The following is a 27,079-nucleotide window of genomic DNA, read 5'->3' on the forward strand; positions in this document are numbered from 1 at the left end:
AAATGGGGTCTCAGAACAGGAAAATTCTGCTGCTTACTGATCAGTGTCCAGACCATCAACCAAATGAATACTTGAGAAATGAACAGTTACAATTTTCCCCCGCCAATTGTACTAGACAGCTCCAACCACTGGATTTAGGTATACTACACTCATTTAAGGAGCATTATCAAGGAATCATTGCTCAGAAATTCATATCACTGCATGATTGAGGTAGGAATATAAAGGCAATCAAATTAAATGTACTGGATGCTTTACACTACATATCATTAAATTGGAATATCATATTTTTGACTTGGCTTGGAAGCAAGTTAGGAATTCTAAAATACAACTTCTTTAGGAAGGCAGCGTTTAATGTTAATTAAGATGAAGAAATTCCAGTTGGCGTTATTCATGATAATAGTACTTAAGACAAAGACTTCAGTAATTTAGCATGCAAAAGTGGAAATTCTCCTCATCTTGTTATTTGCATTTTCCAGCAATTAACACTATTTCTGGGGTTCCTAGAAAAGTAAAAATAAGGGCTTTTACTAATAATCTACATCTCAATTCCCACTACCCTGGTAGTTATGGAAGCCTTGACAGGAGCACAAAAAATTGCAAAGATAGGATTTTCTCAAGAAAAAATTTAGTTTAAAAATCATGTATTTACATTGTACACAACTGCTAGGAATTGCATTAGAATGTGTGCCATCTTTACAGGTTAATGAGCTGTGACACATGCAGCTCACAAAAATGACAACTCAGTTAAAACAGCTATAAAAATATCCATTCTTACTTGTCCAACTTTAAAAAAACTGATAAACAATAAAATGAGACAGGCACTTTTAGATAAATAATAATATTATGTACATTGGAGATGATGAGAAACTACTAGAGAAAGGCTGATATTAATTAAGAACAATGCATTCAACTTCCTTCTCTTCAGAACTCAAGAGTTGTTTTGACTTGACATCTGCCGTCCCTGGGCTTTTTGTTTTGAATGATGAGGAACTACCTTGTACGACATCAGATTTCTTTAAAAATGATGAAAGTGAGTAACTTTTAGGTATTTCCTGCCCCCGGGGTACTGATACCAACAATGGAACACGCTTTCGTGGCTTAGCATCTGGACCACTTGATACACTCTGGCTTGGCTTCATGTTTGAAGTTTGAGAAGTGGAAATGACATCCACCTCAATAATTTCTGGAGCTTGCTTCTGGAGTGATGCTGTCCCACATTGTGGGCTACCTGAAATTTTTGGTCTCTGCTTCAGCTGCTTAAGCCTTTCTTCTTTGCTCATTACCTTGGTGAACTTGGTAATCAAATGTGGTTTTGTTGAATTAGGGGATTCAATTGGCACTTCACAAACTGCAGCTGATGGAGATGTGGGAGTTGATTTAACTTCATTTTTCTTCACTGGCTTCAGATGATACTTCCAAGAGTTAGGCAAACTGAGATCTGTTAAGCCAAATTGTGCTCTTGTTTCCTCTGTCACACACCATGCATATTTTCCAGTCATTACAGAACCTTCTGGGAACTGAATCCAAGAAGCTAACTCCTTTATTTTTCTTGCAGTACTCAGCTTTGAAATTGCACTTTTTGAGGAAGGTGTTGAAGGAGGTATGTCACCTTCCACTTCCTTAGATTGAGCCTTGTGATCATTTTTCTTTTTCCAGTAAGTCAGAAATTCTAACACCAAAAATCTCCATCCATTTATGTTTCCATGAATCAGTTTGATCAAGTCTGGTATAGCTGTGAAGGTAGAAGTAAAGCAAATCAATATTTCAGCACTATGACAATAACAACATAAAAGTTACACCACCATAGAAATTTAAGAATGAAAAAATCTCATTGATGGAGAGGCTTCATTTGTACTAATTAACTTTTTACTTCAACCCAAATTCCTTATCAATTCCTAATAGTAAGTAAGTAAGTAATTTTATTTGCCCAGCAGATTTGTACAATTGTAAAAAACAAGCACAGATATAGGACACGTCAATGTTATATAAAGAAATGATAAATACTAAGTACATGTTTAAATACAAAGAAACTCATGGGACAAGAAGTTCATTAATAGAATAAAACATTTTACAGAGTAAATATTTCTGAAGGTTGAGCTTAAATATAGGCAGCTTATGTTGTGCTTTCAGTTCTTTAGGAAGTTTATTAAAAATCATGAGGCCCATATGTTTAGGTCCATGGGCGGTGGTACAGGTTCTGACAAAGTTTTGGTGGAGGTCAGCAGAATGCCTTGTGTTATAATTGTGAACGTTGGCATTGGAAAGATAACTAGAGAAGTTGCTTTTGACATACAAAGATGCGCAATACATATACACGCAGGGAATGGGTAAAATTTTCAATTTTTTAAAGAGGGGACGACAGGATGCTGCACGAGTAGCAAAGCAAATAAGTCGGATGATCCGTTTTTGAATTTTAAATATAATATTTGCATTAGGTGTAGGGCCCCATAAAAGAATACTATAAACAACATGAGAGTAAAATTCACTAAAATAAAGAGACAATAAGACCTCAGTATTGACGGTATGCCTAATGAATCTGATAAGATGACAAAGTGAACTCAACTTATTACGAAGTTTGAGAATATGGTCATCCCAAGACAGACGACTGTCAATAGAGATGCCTAGAAAACATGATTTACTTTTTTGTACAATAAGTTCGTTATCAATATTTACAGTTATGCAAGCAGCTGATTTATTCTTATTAGCAAAGTAAATTAAAGAAGATTTACCAACTAATATGGGACACAAATGGCACAATTAAAAGTACTGGCAGTTCCATGGAAGACATTCCTGCAGCCATTGATATCGACACTTATAATGCTTAAATGTCTGGATATATATGATAATGATCAGTGCTAATACTCTATTTACACTAATATTCTGGCTGTGTAAAAATTATGTAGACTCCAAGTTGGAACCTTTATTTATCAAAAAGAGATCATCTAATTTTGATGTAATTAAACCGGCATGAATCTTTTTTATGTTTGCATTATCCATCAAATATGGGAAAGAGTTTTAAGTACTTTTTTTCCATTGCATAATGTGGAATCATTATAAAATGAAAACCCAAGCACTGAAATATTTACAGAAAAACAAGCATTTAATGATTTGATAAATGATTCAAATTATGCATGCATCCATACCAGTGTCTAAGCATATGAACAAGCATATATTCAAATGCAAGTAGAAACTAATATTTGTACAGATATGTTTGACTGGTGTCCTAAAAATCCTTGCCACGTTCCATGCAGGATAATGTGCGGATACAGGTAATCCCTTCAAAGGCACTACTTAAAAAGAAATCACTAAGCTAGTTTTTCATGCTAAATCCAAGCAAAGAAAACACTCAGTAATTTTTCTTTCTGCTGTCCACAATCTATTTTCCAGTAAAATAACATTTATCTTTCTTAATTCCAAAGTTTACTGCTGAGTTCTGGTTTCTTTACAGGATTAATTTTACATGTTTTTTTCCCAGTTCATCTTTTTAAAAGAATGGCTGGACTCCCTTGCCTTCCTTTATAAAACACTGGGACTTATAGCATCATATTGCATCGAAAAGGCTACAAGCAAGGAAAAAAAACTATTAAAATGATTTTCCAAAAACTACCCCACTTTTACAGGTTTTTGATAACCCTTACCCAAATTCCCCAAATATTTACTCTAACCCTTCCCCAAATTCTCTGACCTTTCCAGGTTTCCCATAACTCTTCCCCAAATGCCCAGAATCGTCCACGTTTTTGCAATTTTCCAGGTTGATAACAGTCCTCTGATTATTAGCTTGTACAGATACAGATATATTCATCCATCAACGTTTGAAATTTTCACTCGAGCAGTATTTTTTGTGCCCCATAAACATGAAAATCTAACATGCAGAAGCATCTACATATGAGAGAAAATTAGACAGGCATTAGAATAAAAGTGAAATTCGAATGTTGTTACTTCTTCCAGATTATTTAGCTTGAGGATTGGGCAAGAGAAAATGCTTTGTTTTAGCCCTTATAATTTACTTAAAATGATGAAGGTATTTTCCCAAGTTACTCTGGAAATTATTGTCATTTACCAATTTTTAATGATTGAAAGCAGGGATAAATAAAATCAGCTCCCAAGATGCATATGGACTTGTGTGCATAGGCAATTGGCAGAACATTCTTACAATAATGGGATAGGGAAAATATCCATGACTCCATAAATGCGGACCACACAAACCCTAAAAAATATCAACATTACAAGACCCTCGTCACTTCCCTTTCCAGCACTGCTAGTATTAGGGGAGGAAGAAAAAAATAGATACTCTAGTAAACCATGAGCCAGGACCCAAACAGATATTCTCCTGATTTCTGATTTAATTCAAAAAGGATGGTTTCCAACGTTTAAATGAACTCACATTTTAAGCTTAAGACTGCAAATTATTCAGTCAATAATGTGTACATGCATACCTGTTTCCGGAAACACAGACTTTTTTCTGCCAACAGATGCTCCATCCACTTGACCTCCACTTACAGTGCCAATTATGGAGCTGCTCGGAGTTGTAAAAGATGTGGGAATGTGGTCACAACAAATAACTGCTTTGTAGGGCATCAAAATTCTCTCATATTGATGATTCACTGAAAAAAGGAATACCACATCTTGAAGATGAACATAAAGTTAACACTCAGATGTGACCATGCCCAATAACACAATGGGCAGGATATTACTGGTTTCTCTTCCACCTTGAGTCTGCCGACAGAGTGAGACTGTCACTACCATGAACATTTAGGGTGCAACAAAGAAAGGAGACTTAAAGGCTCAAAATAATTATCCAACAATACAATTCATAAGTACATTTTACACATGAATTCAGAAGCCAAGCACTGTAAATTAGTGACTTTTAATTCACTATTCCATGCAGGGAATTGTGCATTAAAGGAGTAAGCAGTTGAAATTACTTCTAACAGAGTAGTAGTAGTATTTAGAGGAGGCGACCAACAGCTGAGGTCATTTGCGCCATAGGGGATGGACAGGAAAGGATGAAGGGTGGAGAGAAACCTGGCATCGGCATTAGCCTACTCTTTACGAAAGGCGCCAAGGGGCCCGCAGCTTAACGTCCCATCCGACGTACGGTGTACTCACTCAAAGTGCCCTCCACAGAGCACCTCAAGTAGGGATCGAGATACCACTGAACAATTCAACACCGCCGGGATTTGAACCCGGGCCCTCTGGGTGGGAAGCCAGTACGTTAGCCCCGACTTCTAACAGAGATGAAGACACTGATTCAACAGCTAATAACAATGGCTTCTGCTATCAAAGAAAGAATATCCTTGACTTCTGAGAAGGCTGAAGCTATTAACGTAACCACTGATCAAGAATTCACGATTGAAATTTCCCTTCCATATTTTATTTAACCAAGGATATTTATGACAAATGTACTGGGATCTGTATATTTGCTTCAGAGCCACATTTGCATGTTGCTCTTATACATGATCAAAAACAAATCTGACACTTCATATGGGAGGTACCAAATTATTCTCACATTTAACATAACACAGCATTAAAAATTAAAAGAGTTAACAAAAATACATAAGACCTGAAGATTTCAGATGAAATAAGATGCTAATTAAAGACTTAGGTTTTGAAATGTTTTGGACAAGTGAATTAGAATAGGATAAAAACATTTAAGTGAAATAACTTACAATTCTCATCAACAGTTTTCCCAAAAGACCAAAAGCAGCCAAGTAGTTGAGGTTTAATTTGCTTCGTTTGTTGTTTCATTTCTTCTTCAAACTCTATTCCCAAAAGTTTTAATTTTGCCTTTTGGATTTCTGGAGACTGAAAGAAAAAACAATGAACATAATTAACTAGTGTACCAAGATATATCTGCTATAGCAGCAGAAACACTTACTACTGCAAAAGTGCACAACATTTAGCACCAAAAATAAAGTATGCAAACATTCTAAGTATAATTATAAACATATCGAAAAACTTGGCAATACTTTTGCAATGGTAACTTTTTGGTGGGAGGGTTCAGTCTCAAAATACTTGCTCAAGGTAGAGAAGAAAGGTAGCTGCCGAATGTCTCCATCAGGGAACTTACAATAACTTTCCTTCATTGCAAACATGGAAATTTTTTTCTTTATCTCCTCAACTGAGGCTCCAAATATTTCAAAGTGATTTATATTATTGACAGCAAATGTGGCTGAATAATTAGTAACAATGAATAATTAAGGTTTCATGCTGCTTCTGGGCATTTATATCCAGTAGATTGGTTTGAAGACAACAGTTTGACCAACTAGACCGGGAGGCATCTTCAGGTTAAACTGATTTGTATTGCAATATGGCCGCTATATATAGGAGTTGCTGGTTGGCCCGGAATGCTATGATTGACCATGCAAGTGTCTAGATTTTCTTGGGTGCCCTGATTGGCTGCTCCTTGGTGAGGTCAAATTACCCTTTTCCACCTCAAGCTAAGGGTGTAACCATCCGAAACTTTCAGATTTTTCATTTAATACTACTGCTTATCTTGTCTGAGGTTCCACTGTATTTGGATGTAAAATAGTCTCTGCAAATTACGAAAGTTAAAAAAATTCCCCAGCAGTAAGTTTCTTTAACTAAGAAACCTCTGTAATAGTGAAGTGTTCCACGACAGAAAATTTCCCACCTCACAAAAATGTAAAAAAATTACTGTCAACATTCACTTTTGTTTGACAGCATTGAAGTGATCATGTAATTGCTGTAATATTGAGCAGAATGAATGTACTATGACTACATTTCCCTCTTCCCCCAAATCAGGAATCTAGTGGACGTACAATTAAAACTCGATTTCTATTCACCTATGCAATGGTAAGACATAGTCTCTTAGACAAAATGAGAAATTTTTAAGCATGCAAGACCGGCAGTGTTTGTTGGAAACAGCTGTGCGAGAAAATTGACCATACGATCGCTAATCATTTCTTGAAATGTTACCATTGTAGAGCAATAGGCTGTTAGAAACTGTCGTAGTTCATTCTTTTCCAGCACTCCTTAGGGAGTGTTTACAGCATACAGCTACAGAGGTGAGTCTAAGCTTAAACTAAGCCGTATTACATCTCTGGCATGGACAATGTTTTTACTTATTATTTCACCTTAATTGTAATAAATTTAACTCGCTACCTTAAAAAGCCATGGATACATGAAATGCTTCTTCATCCAAATAACAAAAAATAAGTAACACAACCCTTATTTTTGTTTGGGAATAAACAGTGATTGGAAACCAACAAGTTATATCTGAACTGTATAGAGTAGAATAAGTTGGTGATGAAGAGTCAAGACTAATGACTTGTGTTCCTCATAACTGCAAGGCCACAATTGAGCAAATACAGTGTTTTTACTGAAAACAATAGCATTTCTTACCCATCATAGGTTTATAAAAATTCTCCCCAACTTATAGTGTAATAATCCTAATCTATTTTCTGTTTCCAATTGATGAGAAATCATTCTTTTTCTGGATTTTACTGGAAAAACCTATCAACTAGTAACATAGATTTGTAGAACTCACCACAACATTCTCATCTTCCTCCCCATCTGCTTCTTCATTACTAAGATATCCATGAGGGACAAAAAATTCATTATCAACTTCGTATTCATCTTCAGATTCCTTCTCATCATCTGACCCATGCAATGATTCACCAGGCTCCTCTTCTTCCCACTCATCATCTGAGTCCACCTCATAATCAAAGTATTTCTGAAACGAGAAAAATTGCATCAGGACAACACCTACAAGACCCTAAAATGCACTGGAAGAATTATTACATAATTATTTCTTTTAAAGTGTAAATTGTGAGATGTCAGAAATGACATCAGTCAAGTTCAGATTTTATTTTAGCCATTCAGATTTTGACGACTACCACTGGAACCCCCAGGATAACCTCTAATTGAGCTCTGACATAATAAAAAGTAAAACAAGGAACAAGATTTGATACATAGCTTCAAGAGTATGAAGACAAATGAATCAATAGCTTAATTTGAATCAAGAGAAATCTAACATTACATAAAATAGAAGAGGCAAGAAAATAATTCAAAGAAATAGCGGTAGATGCTGCGACTAACTTTTAATGGAGTCATCCCCTAATGCACATTGCAATGCAACAAGTTCAAAGAGTAAATCATTTGCCTTGACCAAGATTCAAACCCAGATCCCTCCGCATGAGTTCTTTAGCCAGTTAAGCTACCAAGGCCTTGGTAGCTTAATTGGCTTAAGCTTTCAAAATGACACAAACCATTTTTAACAAACAAAAAATTATCACCTCTGACTTTAAGATTACAATGCAGCACTTAAATCCTTTCATTCAAATTCACATTCCGAATGAAGTGATTTCTTTCGCATCACATGTAGTCTCTGCAAATGTCTCCATTTTACCATTTAAAGTACCTTAGTGTTAAGAAAGTAGTGACAACTGCATTTTGTAAGCATCCGAAAGATGCTATATTTTAGCAGTTCATACCTAATAGCATACAAAGATAATCAGAAAGTTCTTGGCTTGATGATGAAAATGACAATTTGTTTTCAAAAAACTTTTATTTTTCAACATAATCGCCTTTAATATTTATATATTTCAAACAGTTGTGTTTCAGTGCCATTATCCCACCTCAGTGGTTTTCTTCCGGGAGTGCTATAAATGACTTCTACAGCCACAATCACTTCTTGATTGAAAAATGTTGACCAGAGAGGAAACTTTTGAGTTTTCAGAGGAGGCGGAAGTCTGAAGGAGCCAATTCTGGGGAATAGGGTGTTCCAACACTTCATAGTTAAAATCCCTCAATTTCCCCATTAGCAAGATACTTCTGGGGAGGTGCATTGTCCTGATGGAAAATTTTTATTCTTTCTCTGCTGCTTTCAAGAATTTTTGTGTTCAGTTTCATTTGAAGGTTAGCATTGTACTCCTCAGTTATTGTTTTACATTTTTCAGGAGAAGTCGATCATGAGAATTCCCGGATAGCTGTAAGGCAAATGACATTTCCTGCCGATGGCTCCATCTTTGCCTTCTTCGGAGCTTCAAAACCCACCTCAATCCACAGCATGGATTATTGTTTTGATTCTGGTTCCATGTTTCACTCCACTTGAGAGCTACTCACAGCCGTGCCAATATTATATAAAATGTTTTTGAGAATGGAGAGGCTAATGATGGATGAGACTGACAACCTTTCAGAATGCCCTTGAAACTGCTTTATGAGGAAGTATTTGAAAATTGGCTGTATATTTTATTGCTTAGAATCACACACTTCACAACTCCTTGAGATATGCACACTTTTTTCAGCAACATATGTGTATGCTGTCATTATGAGTAATTTACAGGCCTTTAAAATATGTTTAAAAGACTAAATGGGCATCAGGTAAAACCTACAGATGAAATGCTTGGAAGCTTTACAGTTTTCTTTATGAATATCCAGATTTTAAGAAGTTGCTACCCTGGCAGACCTGGGAGTTTTATTGTTAAATCTTATACGTTTATAAGGGGTGAAATAATTACGAAATAATGGTTTAATTAGTGAGAATTTGTACATTTTTTTGTGCTCAAGAATTATTTACATTATCTTCATAAATGATGGTGAAATTATGCAATAATAAACCTTATGTAAGACTTCTTATGTAAGACCTTATGTAAGAGGTCGCGGGTTCGATTCCCGCCTGGGTGAGTTTTCCTCTACCTAGGGCTTGGTTGTTTGTAAATGTTATCATTGTTATCGTTGTTAATAGTTCGATGTAAAGGCCAGAATGTGCTGTTTTCGGACTTATCCTGAATAAATAAATAAAATAAAAATAAAATAAATAAATAATTCTCTTGGGTCCTACATCCCGCATTCCCTTTAAGAAAACATAATACTGAAATACTGACCTTACAACTAAAAGGAACATGATTCCCTTCTAAATCCCAATTTTAACGTCTAATTCCTGACTTTTTCCACTAACTCGGTCCTTTCACCTTTTTCCCCATATTTTTTTATTATTCCAGACTATTTCTTTGTTTCTTATTTTTCTTAAATCAGTGGCTACCCTGAAAAATACTTGACATCACAGTAAATTTGGATGCATTAAATTGATAAATGTTATAATTAAAACAATCATTAAATCTAAAATCAGAAATCGGTCAAGGCGAATGATTTTTACACTCTAATATTGTTTCATTGAAATGCTCTGTTATAAGTCACTGTTGCAGCATCTCCCGCAGTTCCTTGTAATTTATCATAAAACAAGTCATTTTGCAATAAAATCTACGAATATGCACTTTGACACTTTATTATACACTCAATTAAACTGAAAAGGTGCGTACGAGGTCTGTTCAAAAAGTATAGAGAATTTTGAACTTTCACGTGTTGCTTATATTTGATTTTTGATTTTTTTGTGGCATTATGTTGGTACTTTTATCTTTCACTTATGCCGAAAGGTTTGGCCATTTTGAACGTTCAGTTTATTGTTGTCAGCTATTTTGCTAGGACGTGCTTGGCTTGTCTTTGATTTTTTCCCGTTCCGAAAAATGGATCAAAGAATCTGTATCAAATTTAGGGTGAAAAACAAAATTAATATGCGGATGCATTCCGAATGTTGACTGAAGCATGTGGAGAAGCTACCTTGGACCAAAGCAACAGAGGTACAAAATGTTCTCAGAGGGCCAAGAAGATGTGAACGACGAAGAGCATGCTAGATGCCCGAGCGCGCCAACAACAGACGAAAACATAGATGAAAAGAAGAAAATAGTATTGCCCAATCATCAAATCACCATCAGAGAAGTTGCTGAGGACCTATACTTATCGATTGGCTCGTGCCATTCGATTTTTACCAATGTTCTTGGTATGACACAGGTCGCTGCGAAATTCGTACCAAAATTGCTAAATTTCGACCAAAAACAGCAATGCATTAACATTGCTAATGGGGTATCTGTGACGACCCAAATTTGCTCCAGAGGGTCATCACTGTTGACGAATCATGGGTTTATGGTTATGACATGGATACTCCTAATCATCTCAATTGAAGCTGCAGCACGAGCCAAGACCGAAAAAAAGGCGCTAAGTTCAGTTGAATGGGAAGGTTTTGCTTACAGTTTTCTTCAATTGCAGGGATCATGAGTTCTTGCCACAGGGTGGAACGGTAAATAAGGAATATTATCTGTAAGTTATGCGCTATTTGCACCAAGCCATCCGCCACAAACACCCGGATTTGTGGAAGAACAAAAATAGGCTTTTGCACCATGACAATGCCCCTGCTCAGATATGGTTACTTGTGCGCGAAGTTTTGGCCAAAAACAACATACTAATGATGCCGCAGCGACCGTATTCCCCAGCGACTCTTTCTTGTTGCCGAAACTGAAGAGGCCCATGAAAGGACAACGATACGCTACGATTGACAAGATAAAGACTGCATCGAAGGAATTGAACAAGATCACAAAACATGATTATTTGACGTGCTTCGAGGATTGGAATAAACACAAGTGCATAATATCTATTGGGGATTCCTTTGAAGTGGACAAAATAGATATTCATGACTAAATAAATTTTGAGGAAAAATAACAAAAGTCGTGATACTTTTTCAACAGACCTCGTATATTGACATTTTTCTATTCCTGCCATATTTAAAAAGAATTAGTATAGATATTAGGTCTGCAGCTCGACTAGATCATCTAACTGCTGATCTTCTAATTTACAAATTGATGGCGTTCCTTCAGTTAACAGGGAGGTGTCATAGGTCATAGTGAAATTTTAACTATCATGCCCAATAAAAATTAAAAAGGTTAAATACTCACATCATCCTTGTGAAATGGACATCTTGGCCCAACCTTTTTACTCTTCTTCCGCCAAGTGCCCCAGTATGGGGGCCGCTGGTTTTCACAGAATTGCAGCAGTTTGGCACGTAAATGCAAATCCTGGTGAGTGTCTAGGACAACACCATCCCCATTGCCTCCAGGAGGAACATCATCATCATCTTTTGGGGCAAAAAATAGTCCAATAATTACAACTGTTTCAAGTTTTAACTGACATGGATAATTTCAACAAGCACCACATTTATGGTATTCATTATGAGTAAATGAATAAATGCCATGCCATTAATTAATCAATAATTACCAGTAACTAACACAATACCTGATAGCATTATCATAAAACATGGCACTGGGATACACATGGCTGATAGGAACACAGTTAACAGAGATGTATGATATATTGACTTCTTTATTTGCTTAATTGCCATTTAATCTTAGCTGCTTTCAAGAGCTAATAAGTGATTTTATCATGAATTTAAAACTGGGAGAAATGGAATATTATTGGTTATTGTCAGCCTTATGCAAACTCATGTCAAAATATAGGCCTATTTTTCCTTCCTCACTATCCATTAATTTCAAATAGTACATACAACACTCAAAGATTCATATACACTATGGTATGCAGTTTATAGCTAAAATTACCTAAAATTTTACTAAATTAATTAAACATACATGTTGCATTTAAAAAAAGAAATATTGTGTAAATTCATAGAAAATATGGAAAGCATTTTAAATTTCAATTTGGAAAAATATTAGCTTCTTCGTATAATAAAAATTAACAATATTAATCATTTAAATTTGTTTTGGATTTTTACCTGATTTTCACTAAATAATTATTTTGAAACATGAAATATTCATTGTAATTGGATTCCCAAATGGCCGTTTATTTTATAATGGGCAGAACACAGTTTCACACGCAAACCAATTTAAGTTTTAGAAAGGCTTTATTTGATACCAAGAGTGGCTTGATTGAATCTTAAATTACCAGGTATGCTTACTAATAGACAATAATAACATTTCAGGAATTTTATTTTTAATCCAGAACCTATGCAGCAACATGAGGCACTATGTTGGTTGCTATGAAAGTGTAGGCAACATTTGGACAGAACTCCTCTGGCCTCTTAATACGCCTAATCGTAGATAACATTAATTTAAACAATATAGACAATAATAGACAATTTTTAATGAAGCTAACAATCAGATGAAACATAAACACTACATTAAACACCATATCTGTCAAGCAAAACTGAAGTGATGTAACCTAGTAACTGATAAATATTCCCTTTAAGTTACGATAAGAGACATACCGATGACAATGATATCATCTTTAAGTTCACTCAATGGCCAGGTAGCAGAATGTGTCTTCGGACAATGAAGTTTTTCTTTCAGCTCATGGAGATAAAGTTTCTTCTCAGATTGCCGTGACAGCTTGACATCAATCACCTCCTTCTCTGGCTGATTTAAATTTACACGGACTAGCGGGGCCAGTCTCATGTCACCTTTTATCTACAATACAAAATTAGAAGAAATGCATATGAACTGTGTTGACAAGTAACAGAATAACAGAGTGCTCATACAAAATAACTTAAAACCACAGATTTCTATTGGTATTATAATCTTGACTTTAAAAATGACAAGTCAAATTTCCAGGAGAAGAAACATGAATTACACATCCTAAGGCTCTCTCTTCAAGTGCTAGAAAACTAATGAATATTTTTATGGACTAATAACATTCTAACATAATAACTACATGGGATTGAAGACAAAAAGCTACTAACTATCAAATTACTTTGGCTGTAGTTGTGGCATTCTAATTAAAAAACTAATTAAGATTAATGTTTTTATATTAACACATTGCATACAGATGGCAAGAATTCTCATAATTTAAATCCTAACCATTGCCGATGGATGACGAGAATTTAAGAGAGCATTTAAGAGCATCATTTTAAACTTTTCATTAACATTATTTATACTTGGTGGTAATTATTCATTTGCCTTTCACTGATTAATATGGACAATCAAAACATAATTTTTGATTTCGTTACGTAATTTTGACAGTTTAAGCCCTTTAACTGTATTTAAATCCCAGACCAATTTTTCTATTGTGGTGCACAACTTCAATTTCAACAGCTTGAAACTTATTCGTAGTCCTTCATTTTGGAGACATTATTTCTTTCATATCTTCTTCAGGTACCCCAATCTTGCATCATTATTTCTTTAGTGTTCATCCATATGACCCTGGCTGAGCTATCGGCGAGGACCGCTATCTTTATCACCTCCAGAACAATTGCCTCGCCTGCAAGTTCCACTCCCTGCTATTGAATGCACCTGTGCTCAATCAACTAAAACCTTTTTTATGAAAAGATTGAGGGGGCCAATAATGAATCGCCAATACTTCTTAGTCTGAAATTTCTGCAGTTTAATGCACAAGAGTGGATGACTCCATTTAAAGTTACTGTCGCAGCAACTCCCACAGTTCTTTGAAAAAAAAATTATTCATCTTGGCTGCACCGTAAATTCTCACTTTGTCTTTGATTAATCTTGCATAAAAATAGAAACAAACAGAAGTTCTGAGAATGGGAGGGAAGCAAGACTGTTGATTGAAGATATTTGAAGGAGGCAAGACAAGTTAATGCAGAAGTAACTGAGAGTAAGTGGGATTCTGAAGACTAGAAGGGAGAATGCAAAGTAAGGGAGGGCAAGAATAGGAATCTTGGATAGAATTCAGGAGCTTAAGATTGAGTAAATGTGATTTGTAGTACGAGGTTTAGAATATTTTTGCCATATAAGTTATAAATTATATGTACTATAATGCATAATTTCAGGCTGTCAAAAATGTACTGAAGCTAGTAAACTACCACTATGAATGATTACTGGCAGTCTACCACTTAAGGTAGGTAGTTTGTTGGACAATGGCTACACAACAATAACTCCCCTACCTCTTCCACAAAACTATTAACCTATTAAACTATATAGCTATTAAATAGATGTTATTTGGCCAACTATCACCAAAACTTCACAATCTGGAGGGCAATAAGGTCTGAATTGCCAAGAATGCCAGCAATCTTCCTCCTTTATTATGTCAAGTATTTTTTTGTTTTTCACCTTGAGCTTTCATTAAATTTACTTTTTAATTTTATGCACAGAGAATTACTAATAACAACACTGAGGAAGGATATTTTCAAATGGCAAACTAGAAGCTAAAAGCCTACATTTTGCAAAGATTTGACTAGCATACCTGGCATATACATAACAAATACTTCCAAACAAGGTGCACTTGAAGTAACAACGATGACATGGTTTCAATCATCTGGAGCTGCAAACATACTCATTAGTAATTTTGTTAAAAGAGAAAACACTAAATTTCCAACAAAACTAGGCAATGACGACTTCAAAGCATCAAATGGTTGGAATGACTATTTCAAAATTTGATGCAATATTGTGTATAATATCTTAGGTGAATCCCAAGTACTGCGACATATTTCATGACATTTACTTTGACTTAGATCCCTTGATTTCCCTGACTCCATTACAGTATCTGTGGTGGCATCTACCACAGTGCTTTGATTTTCTGGAGAATAACACTTTAATGTTAAAGCATTGGCTTTGTCCTTGTGGACTACAGCACAGTATGCACGTCTACCATTGCTCATGACATTGTATGTACATTAATTCATCATAACGTCTTGATCCTTAACAGCCCCTAAAAATTCTCATTGTAAGAGGATGCCTTGATAGCTTGATTGCTTAAAGCACTTGACCAGAAATTCACAGAATGTCGGTTTGAACCCTAGTAAAGGACAATGATTTTAACAGAGTGAAATTCCTGCAATTCATCTATGGTGAATGTGAGAGTGTAGATCCAGAAACAGTTTCTCCCTGTAGGTACACAGCTATGCATAATTATGCCAATGGAATTTCATCATCTCTTATAAATACTATTGAATATTTTATAATTGTTATGTTTACCAACAATAATTTTATACGCCTATTTTATGAAAATTATGGCCCACCAATTGTTAGGCATTAATAAGTTTTTGGATATAGTCCTTATGAATTAGACCATTCAGTTTCTTTAATTACTACAAAAAAATGTATTGATACTCACTGCCATTTACAAGAGCAGTCGTCCCCCAAAATAAGATAAATTCTCACCATGAAAGGCATAAATTTCCTCTCAGCCACCTTCTGCTCTTCTGAAACCTTGCTCTGGACACTCCTCCTTGGCAGGAAGAAGCTAGCAAATGCTGCTGCAGCCTTCTCTTTCTTCTTCTGTTCTTCCTCTTCCTCCTTCTTCTTCTCCTCTTCCTTCCTCTGCCTTTCCTCTTCCTTCCTCTGCCTCTCCTCTTCCTTCTTCTGCCTCTCCTCTTCCTTCTTTTGCCTTTCTTCTTCCTTCTTTTGCCTTTCCTCTTCCTTCTTCTGCCTCTCCTCCTCCTTCTTCTCCTCCTTTTTCAGCCTCTCTTCCTCCTTTTGCTTTTGCCTCTGCCTCCGTTCTTCCTCTTTTTTCTGTTTTTCTTCGAGTTTCATGCTGAAAATAAAATGTCATTTTAATAATCATTGTCTAGAGAGACCCTTCAGCAGGTCCTTCAAAAAGTAAGAAAACATGACAAGCATTTCAAACACTAAAATTTCCCAAAAGTCAAAATTTTCCATACCCTGAGAGTATGCAGCAAAATTTGACTTTGGAAAGACTGTCTTACTTGTGAAAAAAAAATTGAAACATTAAGTGGTTTATCTGAAAATTAATCATATCTATCATGAAATGAATATGGAGCAATGAACATGATCAAGGGTTGAACATACTATGCATGACGCTATTTCTCAGGGGTTGAAATTATGATAAGAATTTGGAAAGGCACCTTCACATGCATAAAAATATATTTTTTACCTAGAATCAATGAATAATTCAATAACATTTAGTTTGACTTCAAGTAAAAAATCAAAGGACATGAAATTCATTTATAAATAATATGAAAAAAACAAGAAGAATTATGGGAGAATTTCTGTCTAATATCTAGCCTAATATGATTGTTATATTTTTTTAAACTCATGAATTTGAAAACCCTGGAATCTTCACCTATATAATTATATTAAAGAAATAAACAGCAAGGTTAGGCTAGTTAGACGGCAAGGATTTTCTGCCATATTGGGATTTCTGTTTGTTATAGTGTGGTCAGGAATCTGTGATAATCATAATTTTCTAGCATCAAAAATACATTGTGTCACAAATAAATAAAAACAAGATGTGAACATTACAAAATCAACGAGAACACACAATCACAATTCTACCACAGAGTAATGCCAGTTATGAAGCCTATTCAGACTATCAATCAAGCATATTGTATCTTTTCAACTTGATACAATACCTTCTAAGGGGTTAGGTGGTACAAGATTAAAGCTGAGCCAGGCTTAATTGTGTGAAAACGAGAAAAGGAATTGAGAATGAAAATAATTCTCTTTTTCACTGAATAAAGTAATTCATTACATGGAAATAAATTAAAGGCCCTTATCCTAAGAAGCCATAAATCACAACATCATCAGGCCATATATTTAACCAATCAGTGTCTCCAACTGCAACCAATATTTCATAATTAATCCTAAAATAACATTTTCATTTACATAAGGACTTCAAACATTAAAATCTTCCAAGAGACATGCACCTTGACAGCTAATTTATATGAAGTTGTTCCTCATTCTTCTGCATTTTCTTTTGCCAGATCATGCACCACCACGGTTGATATTTAAACTCATTCTTCTTAAAAAAATTAACCCGTGCATTACTATTACATTCTGGTAAAACTTAGAGAAATATCTTTCAAAGTTAGAAAGATAACAAACCCAGTTGATTGAGCATCGTGCAACTTGGCATCATGCTGACGGAGAATTGTGCTTTTGCAAAACAGTAATATAAGATTATCTAGTTTCGAGGATAACAAATTTTTCATTGAGAACCATTAGATCTCTACAGCTGGATGCTATAACGAAATAATGGGTAGTCATCCAGGGTTTGAAGAATGTGCCCACCATGATCTAGGGAAGGAGTTGGCTACAGAAATTTCTAAGGGAAGCCAAAAGAATGAGCTGGCCATGATCAAAGGTGCCAGAAAGAAAGAGAAAACTGCCATGAGCACATAAAAGTCTATCATCACCCATTGATTAGGGTTGCAAAGGCTCCTCCCTTGATGCCATTAAAATGCAGTTTAGTCCTGTTTCTATCCCAAAATAATCTCGCTATAAACACAGTAATTAACCCAAAGATTGGTTTGGTAGGTGATGGTAGAGTTCACCCAGTACTAAGCCTGATGGTGTGTGAAATTCATACATCAGGGTAGGGGGGCCAATTCTTTTCCCTGTGCCGCCTATGGTTTCCTACGAAGATCTGGTACCCGAAAAAACACACGGCTTGGGTGGGCTGAGGGTGCCCAGAGAGGCTTGCCCAGGAATCGAATCCGGGCCCTTCGGTCAGTAGTCCAATGCTCTACCCCTAAACTCCTGCGAGCCAGAATCTCACTATAAGAAACTGAAATGAAGCAAGATGGGGTCTGTCAATTTAGAAGCTTTTGCGATGGTCATGTGGGATCAGAGAATCACAGAAGAAAACAATATTAGGGTTAAGCTTTACAAATATAATCAAATAATACTTCAATAAAATAAACATGGATGTCCTTTCCAGTAATTTACCTCAGTCTTTCCTGTTGAATTTTCTTCTTTTGGGCCAACTTTTGCTCCCTTAAGCGTTCCTTCTCCAGTGTCTTCTCCCTTTTCACCTTTTCTAGCTGCTGGATGACCGAAGAGTGATAATGCAGATACATAAAACAATAACCAATGAGTTTCCAGGGTCAATTGATGCAACACAAAAAATTAATGTGATTTCTCAAAACATGTATTTTCGGAAACAAAGAGTCTCTAAGATAAAGTCATTAACTGGTATTTACCTATAGTACCTATACATGTTTTTTGGCATGATCAGACAAAATAAGTCCCTAAATACAAAACTCATACTGGTGTCATATAATTCATCACATGAAATTTATAAATGCACTGAACTCAATCAAATATCTTATTATGCAACAATACATAATAACACAAAATTATAAAATATAATTATCTTAATTTAAATCTTGAACATATTAAGTTTGTTAATATTACAATAAGAAGATTAAAGTAGGATAGCCAGCCCAATTTATGTTTCAAAGGCAATGTGAGATGGAAATCATTGAGAATGATCCAAATATATTATGTAACTAATGCTTCTGATAGTGTAGCTATGTGTCCCCCATCTAAACTAAGGCACCTTTGAGCTGATTTCAAAGTATGTGGGAATAAGTTTCTTAAATGATGATATTTCTTAAGAATACCCTACTCACTGAAAGAAAACTAGTTTAAAATTTGATCACATGTTCAGACCAACTTTTTATAATTTGTTTCGAGCAGCAAATGGCACCTCAAAACTCAATAATTCTAACTTGTAGCATCAAAAACTTCTGCACTATTTTTCTGAGAAGAATAAAAAATGATTAATGTTAGAATTACAAATAATCCAACTTTCACAAGCAAAATAATTGTAAGTCACTAAATTTATTAAATAGTATGGCACTAAAATTATGTAAAAATGTTTCTGACAACAAGTATCCTTTAAAACACTGGGAAAATTGCCAATAGCGGAACCACGCAGGGATGTAATAATTTCCTATTATGCATACATTTCCACCATTTTCAGGCTTTAAGTACTGCATAGGAACAAAATATTCTTCACAGGAGAAATTATTTGTTCCAGCTTTGCCCAGAAGAATTAGCAATGCACAATCTTATCACAGAAAACATCACCAATCAAAATTTAAATGAATGAATTAAGAGTATGTTATAATGTATAAAAAAAAGTTATTATGTAATAAGTAAAACATTTTCAGGCAGGCAGATGCAATTTTACTTACTGCAACTGCATTAACTTGTTCATGTTAGTTAAGTTTTTAATGTGAACTATAGTTTAAAGAAACTAGCAACTAATAACAGACATTGATTTTCACATGCACAATTTTTTTCTATCCATGATTTTTACAATCATTTATCCAATTCAAGATATCAACATTCTATGTAGTGAAATAAAGATTTTTTTATCTATTAAATACTGTAGCCGTCTTTGGTTTAATTTTGTAGGTGCATCTTTTCCTTAATTATTTTGTTCAACATCATTGCCCACATTCTCAATATATACTGATTCTCTAACTAGAGAATCAATATTAAAATCACTGCTTCATTACATAAAATACTGTGAGGCCGTTTCTGTGTTTATACTACTCGTAGTATCATTGGTAATAACTGCCTGAAGGAAAATAAATCCAGTTTTTATGGAAATATTTTGCAATACTTCCATATTTTTATTCATCTGTCTATCCAATTAATGGCATCCAGAACCATTATAGATCAGCCACATTCAGTATTTCCAATATCAAATAAAAGAAAATCCAACAAAAATTTTCTGTAATGAACTTACAAAAATAATTAATGACAAACAATCCCTAGATTCGTGTTATGAGTGATGCTTGTGGCAATTGCTGGGAGCAAGTTCCAAATCTGTTAGATAACCTTGACGATGCCATGAGGCAGTGTACAAGAAAACAATTACTTTTTGTCCAGCTGTTTTTATTCCATAATTTAATGAAAGCACTAGTATTACATTACTTAGGCATGTTCCAAGCTTTCCATTTGTGTCACCAGATAACAGGAGGCTCTCTGATGCCTAATTTTTTAAGAACATCTTTGCCAAGAGCCTTTGCCTCTAAGAAGTGGTTTTCATATTTCCATTGGCATGCATATATTGGTGGCATGAAACACCCTTCATTTTTTAATTCACCCTTTCATGCATATATTCCCTCGTGCTTGCACCCCCTGCCCACACCTTTACAGTGGATTGCAGGGTGTTTATACAGATGTAGAAATGTCCACTCATTACAGAAAATTCTGGCTGAGTGATTTCAAGTAAAATTTTCAAAGCCCATTTCTCAAATATTGATTGATTTGATCTGAACATATGCTGCCAACAATTCATGGCTTTGCAATCATATTCAATCATATAAATCACAATAAATCACATCAGTGGCACTTTAAGACATTTAAAAAAACATCACAATTATTTCTCATCACTTAATGTGAATTAATTTAATGTTTTACCAGTAGGATACAGGAGAGAGAATTATCAGTGTAAAATTAAAAGTAATTTTCAACACTGTCAAGTATAATCTCTTTTGCAAAAACATGAAGAGAATCGTATCCAAAATCAACAATAAATATTAGAATAAAATCTTAAATTAATACAATTATCTTTAGCATATTCAGCAAAGCAATACCTATTTAGTCATCAATATGCTATACTATTGCATTTTTCCACACACAATTTTATTAAACAACTTTTAAATTAGGCTGTTTTCTTTTACTGATGCCATTATGTCATTTTAGTACTTCAAACTAAATGCATTTCTTTTGACAATTTACAGTCATAACTGGGTCACTTACACCATCAGTTATTCACTGCAGACACAAAGAAATTGAAAGGAGCTGCCAAAAATTAACAACCATAAAAAACCTATCAAATGAATAAGAGAACATGTTTCCACAGAATTACAAAAATTAAATTCTGTAGCGAAGTACAGTCACTCTTTTATTTGACAGATACACAAAACATCCATGAATTGAACCCTGAAAGGTTTATTTAACCATACTTAATCATTTGAGAAGGGGAGAGTCAGGATAACAACTGTATTAGAACAATGACTGGGTTAGTAAACTGGGTGGGTGTGCCAGACAGTTGACCAGTGGGCAGAAAGAGTGAGGAATTTTGTTGACAGAAAAACAGTCTAGGAAAGCATGTGCATACTTTGCACTAGGAACCAACTAGAACGATCCATCTTATTAAAAATTCATTTGCTCCCAGACATCTGCTTCCATAGCCTTATGAGTCTGTGTGCGGTAGCCAAAACATAAGCATGCGAATTTGACCATTTCACCAAAGAATAATTTATTTAACTAAATGAATAAACAAGACGAAATAATGCACATAATAATGATCATTATGTAAATTATTAACTCACAAAAGATATTTGTTAATAAATTAGAATGATACATAAAAAGTCAATTATACATACCTCCTTCACTTTGGCCCGTTGTTCTTTCTGCTGGGAGCTCAGGGTTCTCTTCTTTAGAACAACAGTTGGAGAGCCGACATCACTGGGCAAGCGTGTGGGCGTAGAAACGTCTGTGGAACTGAGCATCGCAAGGCCTTCACTTTCTGATAAGCTGCTCTTGGCATCTGAATCATTTTGACTCAACTTCTTACATTTGGCATCATCTGTTTTATTTGCATCACTAACAGCATTTTCATCAGTTGAATCCAAATCTATGGATGAACAGGAAATCACACGTGCATCATCTGAAGACTCCATTAATTCTTCATTCTCATTGTTTGGCACACCTTTCTTTCCTCTGTTTGTTGGACTGCCTTCTTTTTTCTTGTTTATACAATCTTGGGCATCGTTTACTGCTTCACAATCCACTTTGGGCTGATCAGTCTCATCATCTAAATGAAGACAGAGACTCTCCTCATCAACAGGAGTGGCATTTATAGATTTACTTAGGCTTTCATCACTGGTATTCAAGATGGTACTGGCATCATGCTTCTGGGTATTGATTACTATATTTTCCTTGGTTTCTGTACGCTTTTCTAAACGTATATTCTTGCTAATTTTGCCATTGCTAGATGGCTCAGTCAGCTTTCGTTTTTTTGATGGCATATTAGGAGTGGATGAAATTCCAACAGTGCTGACAATTTGAAAAGGCAGAAGTGCTGAAAAGATACATCAAGTGAGTCATTAATCCGCATTTCAACTCTGAACAGTAATTGATCATATTGATGATGGAAAATACACTGCAGGATAGAACTTTGAACTTAGGATCCCTTAGTGCATTTCATTAAGAGTAGGCTAATGAAGATGCCAGGTTTCTCTCCAACCTTGTCCCATTCCCTGGAAATCCTACCTTCAGCAATTTACCCACCTATTCCTAATGGCACAAATGACTTTGATTATCCATCACCTCACCTATTAACTACTACTGCAGTGATCGAATGCTCATTTAAATGAGCATTTGATCGATATACAACATACAATCAGGATGTATTTGTGTGTTTTGTAGAGTTGAATAATATTATGTCATTTTAAAATGAACATGGTTAATGGCAGTATTGTGGTATTTAGCAGAAAGAAAAGATCAGTTAAGACTTCAACAAGGATTATAGTGTTGCAATGATTCTAAATCTAGCCTTGAAGCAAGAGGATGAGCATTGATAAGAGTTATGAGATGTGATTGTGGAGAAGAATGTAGATGATAAGTTGGATAGAGAGGATGACTTGCTGTGAAGTTAAGACCATGGTGGGAGAACAGAGGTAGTTGATTTGCAACATCAGAAGTAGGTGAAGGAGATAGATAAAGACCTAGGATTATTTAATACTATGCTGGAAAGGAGATTGATGGGGACAAAAAGGAAGGGAAAAGGCTATTTTGGACAAAAGTTACGCGGGTAAATAGAATGGAGAACTGAATGTGGATATAATATAGGGCAGACAAGATGGAGGGGATCAACCAAAACCTATCTTTAACAGGTAAACCACCAATGATTATGATGGTTTCGAGAATATACAAAATGGATGGTATTACATGCGCCTCAAGATTTAGTTGACTGACAAATGAGATCACCACCAGTAGGAATGGTGCTAAACAATGAGCAATTTGATTTCAATTTAAATAGAAAGGGCATCCCATAAAGAGACAAATCATGCCAAGTTATTCATTGCATTAAGTAATGACAGAAAACAATTAATGGTCCTGTCATACCCATTTCATTTCCATTAAGATCTCAATGAATTCTCAGTTTATGAACAACCTAACATTTAGGTCAAACCCCACCAATAGTCCCTTTTGAGAATTACTTTATTGGCCCCTTCAATCATTTCTAACATCACTTTATTACTCTGTACAATTGAATTATGCATCTACAGAACAATTTTATAACATTTTAAGATGGCAAATGCCTTATTTCCTCTGAAAACGACAAAATTGTAATCAGCTGACAACCTAGTTCAGATAGCTTTGGATGCAAGTCCATAGAAATCAATCAAATTCAGACTAATACCAAACAAAAAAGATGCTTTGGAGAAGATGGATCCATGTAGCCTTACCTAAAATCAATCTAACCAACTATCTGCCTGGTGCATCTGAATAAAATTGAAAAAAAACACTTTACCTACACCTGGCAAAAGCATTGCCTTACTCTTGGTTAAATGAAAAACATCACAAGAACACATTATAACATTTAGAATAAATTTTTCCCTATCAGCGAAAATTGATCCAAAAAAAAAGTATTATAGGCTAGCATAACATCCAACACATTCATCGTTTTTTCATCTCCATTTACTCATCAGCTCAATCGCACTTTGTATTATTACTGGTATGTTATATATTACAAACAACCAATAACTTCCAAGTAATTGTTTTCTTGTAATACATTGACCACATAAATGGAAACAATATGTATGCACTGTCACTGATGTGTGCAATGGCACAGTGGATGAACAGAATGGAAGAAACATTATTCATAGTCGAGGTCATATAAGGCGTTAATTAAGGTTATCACTGCAGAAAATGTTTTATTCTATTACTGGCACAGTTAAATTCACGGTGGAATTAAATAACATGATAGAAAGAGGTGGTAGTAATAGATAGGATGCAGAGATATTTGAATGCAATATTTTCCTATGAGCTTACGAATGCCGGATAATCTGGCAGGAATCAAACCAGTCATATTAATAATTGTTAATCATGACAAGCAGAAAGCCAAAAACGTTCCTTTTTTTAACCTCTTCCTTCAGCCTTGTTTGTGTATCCGAATATACACAGGAACCTAAAAGCCCTTGTTTTCTGAGTTATTAGCAAACAGCTATTGGAACCACTATATATTGATTTTTTAAAATGATAAGGAAATTCCAGGCGTTAATGGTTCTCATAATAAATGTCGCAAAGACATTAAGAAATCTTTCCATTGACACACAATCAAAAAAACTTGTGTGCATTATTCGATCTACTCAGTTATGAAATGTGTGCCAAAAATATCTATTTCTTCGTCTCATCATTAAATGAACTAAGGGTATCGACTAAACTACCGCAAATATCGTAGTATACAAATTAATTTTACCTTGCCGTAATTTCTTAATTGGCGTTTCCACTGGAGATCCATCGTCGACATCTAAAATGTCAATATAGATAATCAGCATTATTGAATTAAAACAAACGGTGGGAAAGAAACATTTTATTTCTTTGCACAGCCGATTACCTCCAGTTGGGATGTCCACTGTTTTCATAGCGAAGGTCACTTTATTAATGATACTAATCGAGAGGACGGTTTTAGATATTAGCCAGAAGAGAAACAAAAATTAACACAGATCACAGTTGTGACGGAGGTTTTTCTTAACAAAATTAATCCACATCGAAATACAACAGCAGTAGAGGACTTCGCCTGTCCCCGCCAAATTACTATTTTAGCTAGGGCGGGATGACACCGGAAATGTGTACATCAATATAACAACCTATGCGCAATATAGCTAATATCAAAATACTACCCATTCATTCGTTTGGAAATATCATTCACATAAATGAGTTTAAAATTTATTATTTACATACGATATATGAAATGCATACGCAGCCAATATTAAATCTTGTCAAACATTAACAAAGTACAACCTACCACCAAGTGTTTGCGAGTGCGACCGCGAAATACAAGGGGCCGATAATAACATTCGCTGTCGGCAAAGTTTATGGATTTAAGCTTAAGAGAGTTTTTTATGCCTCTAATAAAATTATCAAACAGGTTAATCAATATTTTTCTTGTAAGTTTTCCTTTACGAGCGACGAAGATGTTCCGACCAAACGATATCCGAAATTGTTAAAGAGGCACGGGCACATTAACATTGCAATATCGTTATTACAATAATAACATATAAAAGTACTGATAGTCGTGTGCACATTGCCATCGTCCTAAAACTGCTAATACCCTGGTTTTTCAAATGCCATCAATTATATTTGTATCATTTTGTTCTAGAGCGTGTCATAAATTACCAAAAACCGTTTTCGTCATCTCAACTAGAGAAACATCGGAAGTACTTATCTTCTCTAAGCTGCTAGTTTGATTAAAATTCCATACAAATATAGATAGTGGGGTTCAGGCAATATTTTTCTTAGCATACATATGAGAAAAAAATAACGGTTTATAAATTTTCTGTTGTTTCATTATGGCAGACTTCACAAATACAAGAAAGCATGCGACCAGTTGAAATGTTTAATAGACGCTTAGAGGTGGTTTCATTTTATATCTGCTTGCCCCTTATCCCTTAGTAAACTCTCTGAAAACATTTTTCCAACAATGCATGGTTGTAACACTACACAATTAATATCACCTATATTAGACGCCTCGCATTTGCATATGGTAGCTTATGATCTATGAGAACTTTAATCGAAAAAAATTATATTTTGGTTAAAAATTCAACAACTACCAATGAAATTTTAATTAAGACATTATTTATTTTAATTAACACTGCCCCATGACGATTGCTTAACTCTCTCAGATACTTGCGCTCACGTGTTCAATTACGAGTACCTGCTCCTCATAGTTAGTCCTAAGCCTTCTCATGTAATTCCTCTCCTCCATTTTCCCATAAACTATAATCTTCAGTAGACTATTGTGCCTCATGTATTCTTTCTAGTTCCCTCTTCTCGTAAGTGCTCTCCATAGGCTTCTCCCTTCACCCACTATTTGAAAAATTTCATGTCACTCTATCAAGACATTTTCTTTTCACCATCCGTCTACATGGCCTCCCTCAGTTGCCTCCAATATTCTTTTCTCAGCAGTTGCTACTTATGATAGAAAGTCTTTTTTGCCATTTCTATTGTTATATATCCCTCCCTACTTCTTCCATGACTACTGATCCTGGTGCCTAAATAGCAAAACACTTCCACTTATATCTGTGTCTTTCCCTAGTCTAATTTAGGAATTGTATTCCCTACTTGGACTGTAGACCATAATCTTAGATTTGAACTTATCTTAAGGTTGTACTTTTTCCTCCTCTTATCTACATCTGCAAATTGTAGCATACTTATCCTTTCTCCTTGAATTCATATCCTACCTGATATCTTTCCCTTGATCCCATTATTGCTTTCTCACTATACACATAAAATACTAATGATGAGCACTGGCTTCAGTCCTTTATTTA

The 27,079-nt window shown here is 35.1% G+C and overlaps 1 protein-coding gene across 1 annotated transcript; it reads right to left on the reverse strand.

Annotated features, from left to right (window-relative positions):
* Nucleotides 1-619: 619 nt before the first annotated feature.
* Nucleotides 620-25,287, reverse strand: LOC139695080 (chromatin assembly factor 1 subunit A-B-like). Its single transcript, XM_071593704.1, has 11 exons — nt 25,147-25,287; nt 25,009-25,059; nt 21,908-22,605; nt 18,447-18,544; nt 15,921-16,293; nt 13,073-13,271; nt 11,751-11,929; nt 7,511-7,696; nt 5,670-5,805; nt 4,437-4,604; nt 620-1,732 (listed from the first exon to the last, which is right to left on the reverse strand). Exons 1-11 carry the CDS (start codon nt 25,172-25,174, stop codon nt 888-890), a joined length of 2,961 nt encoding a protein of 986 aa, XP_071449805.1. The 5' UTR covers nt 25,175-25,287; the 3' UTR covers nt 620-887.
* Nucleotides 25,288-27,079: the final 1,792 nt, after the last annotated feature.

This window comes from Hetaerina americana, unplaced genomic scaffold (genome assembly GCF_022747635.1).
Source record: "Hetaerina americana unplaced genomic scaffold, ioHetAmer1.1.p SCAF_6, whole genome shotgun sequence".
Classification (NCBI taxonomy): domain Eukaryota; kingdom Metazoa; phylum Arthropoda; class Insecta; order Odonata; family Calopterygidae; genus Hetaerina; species Hetaerina americana.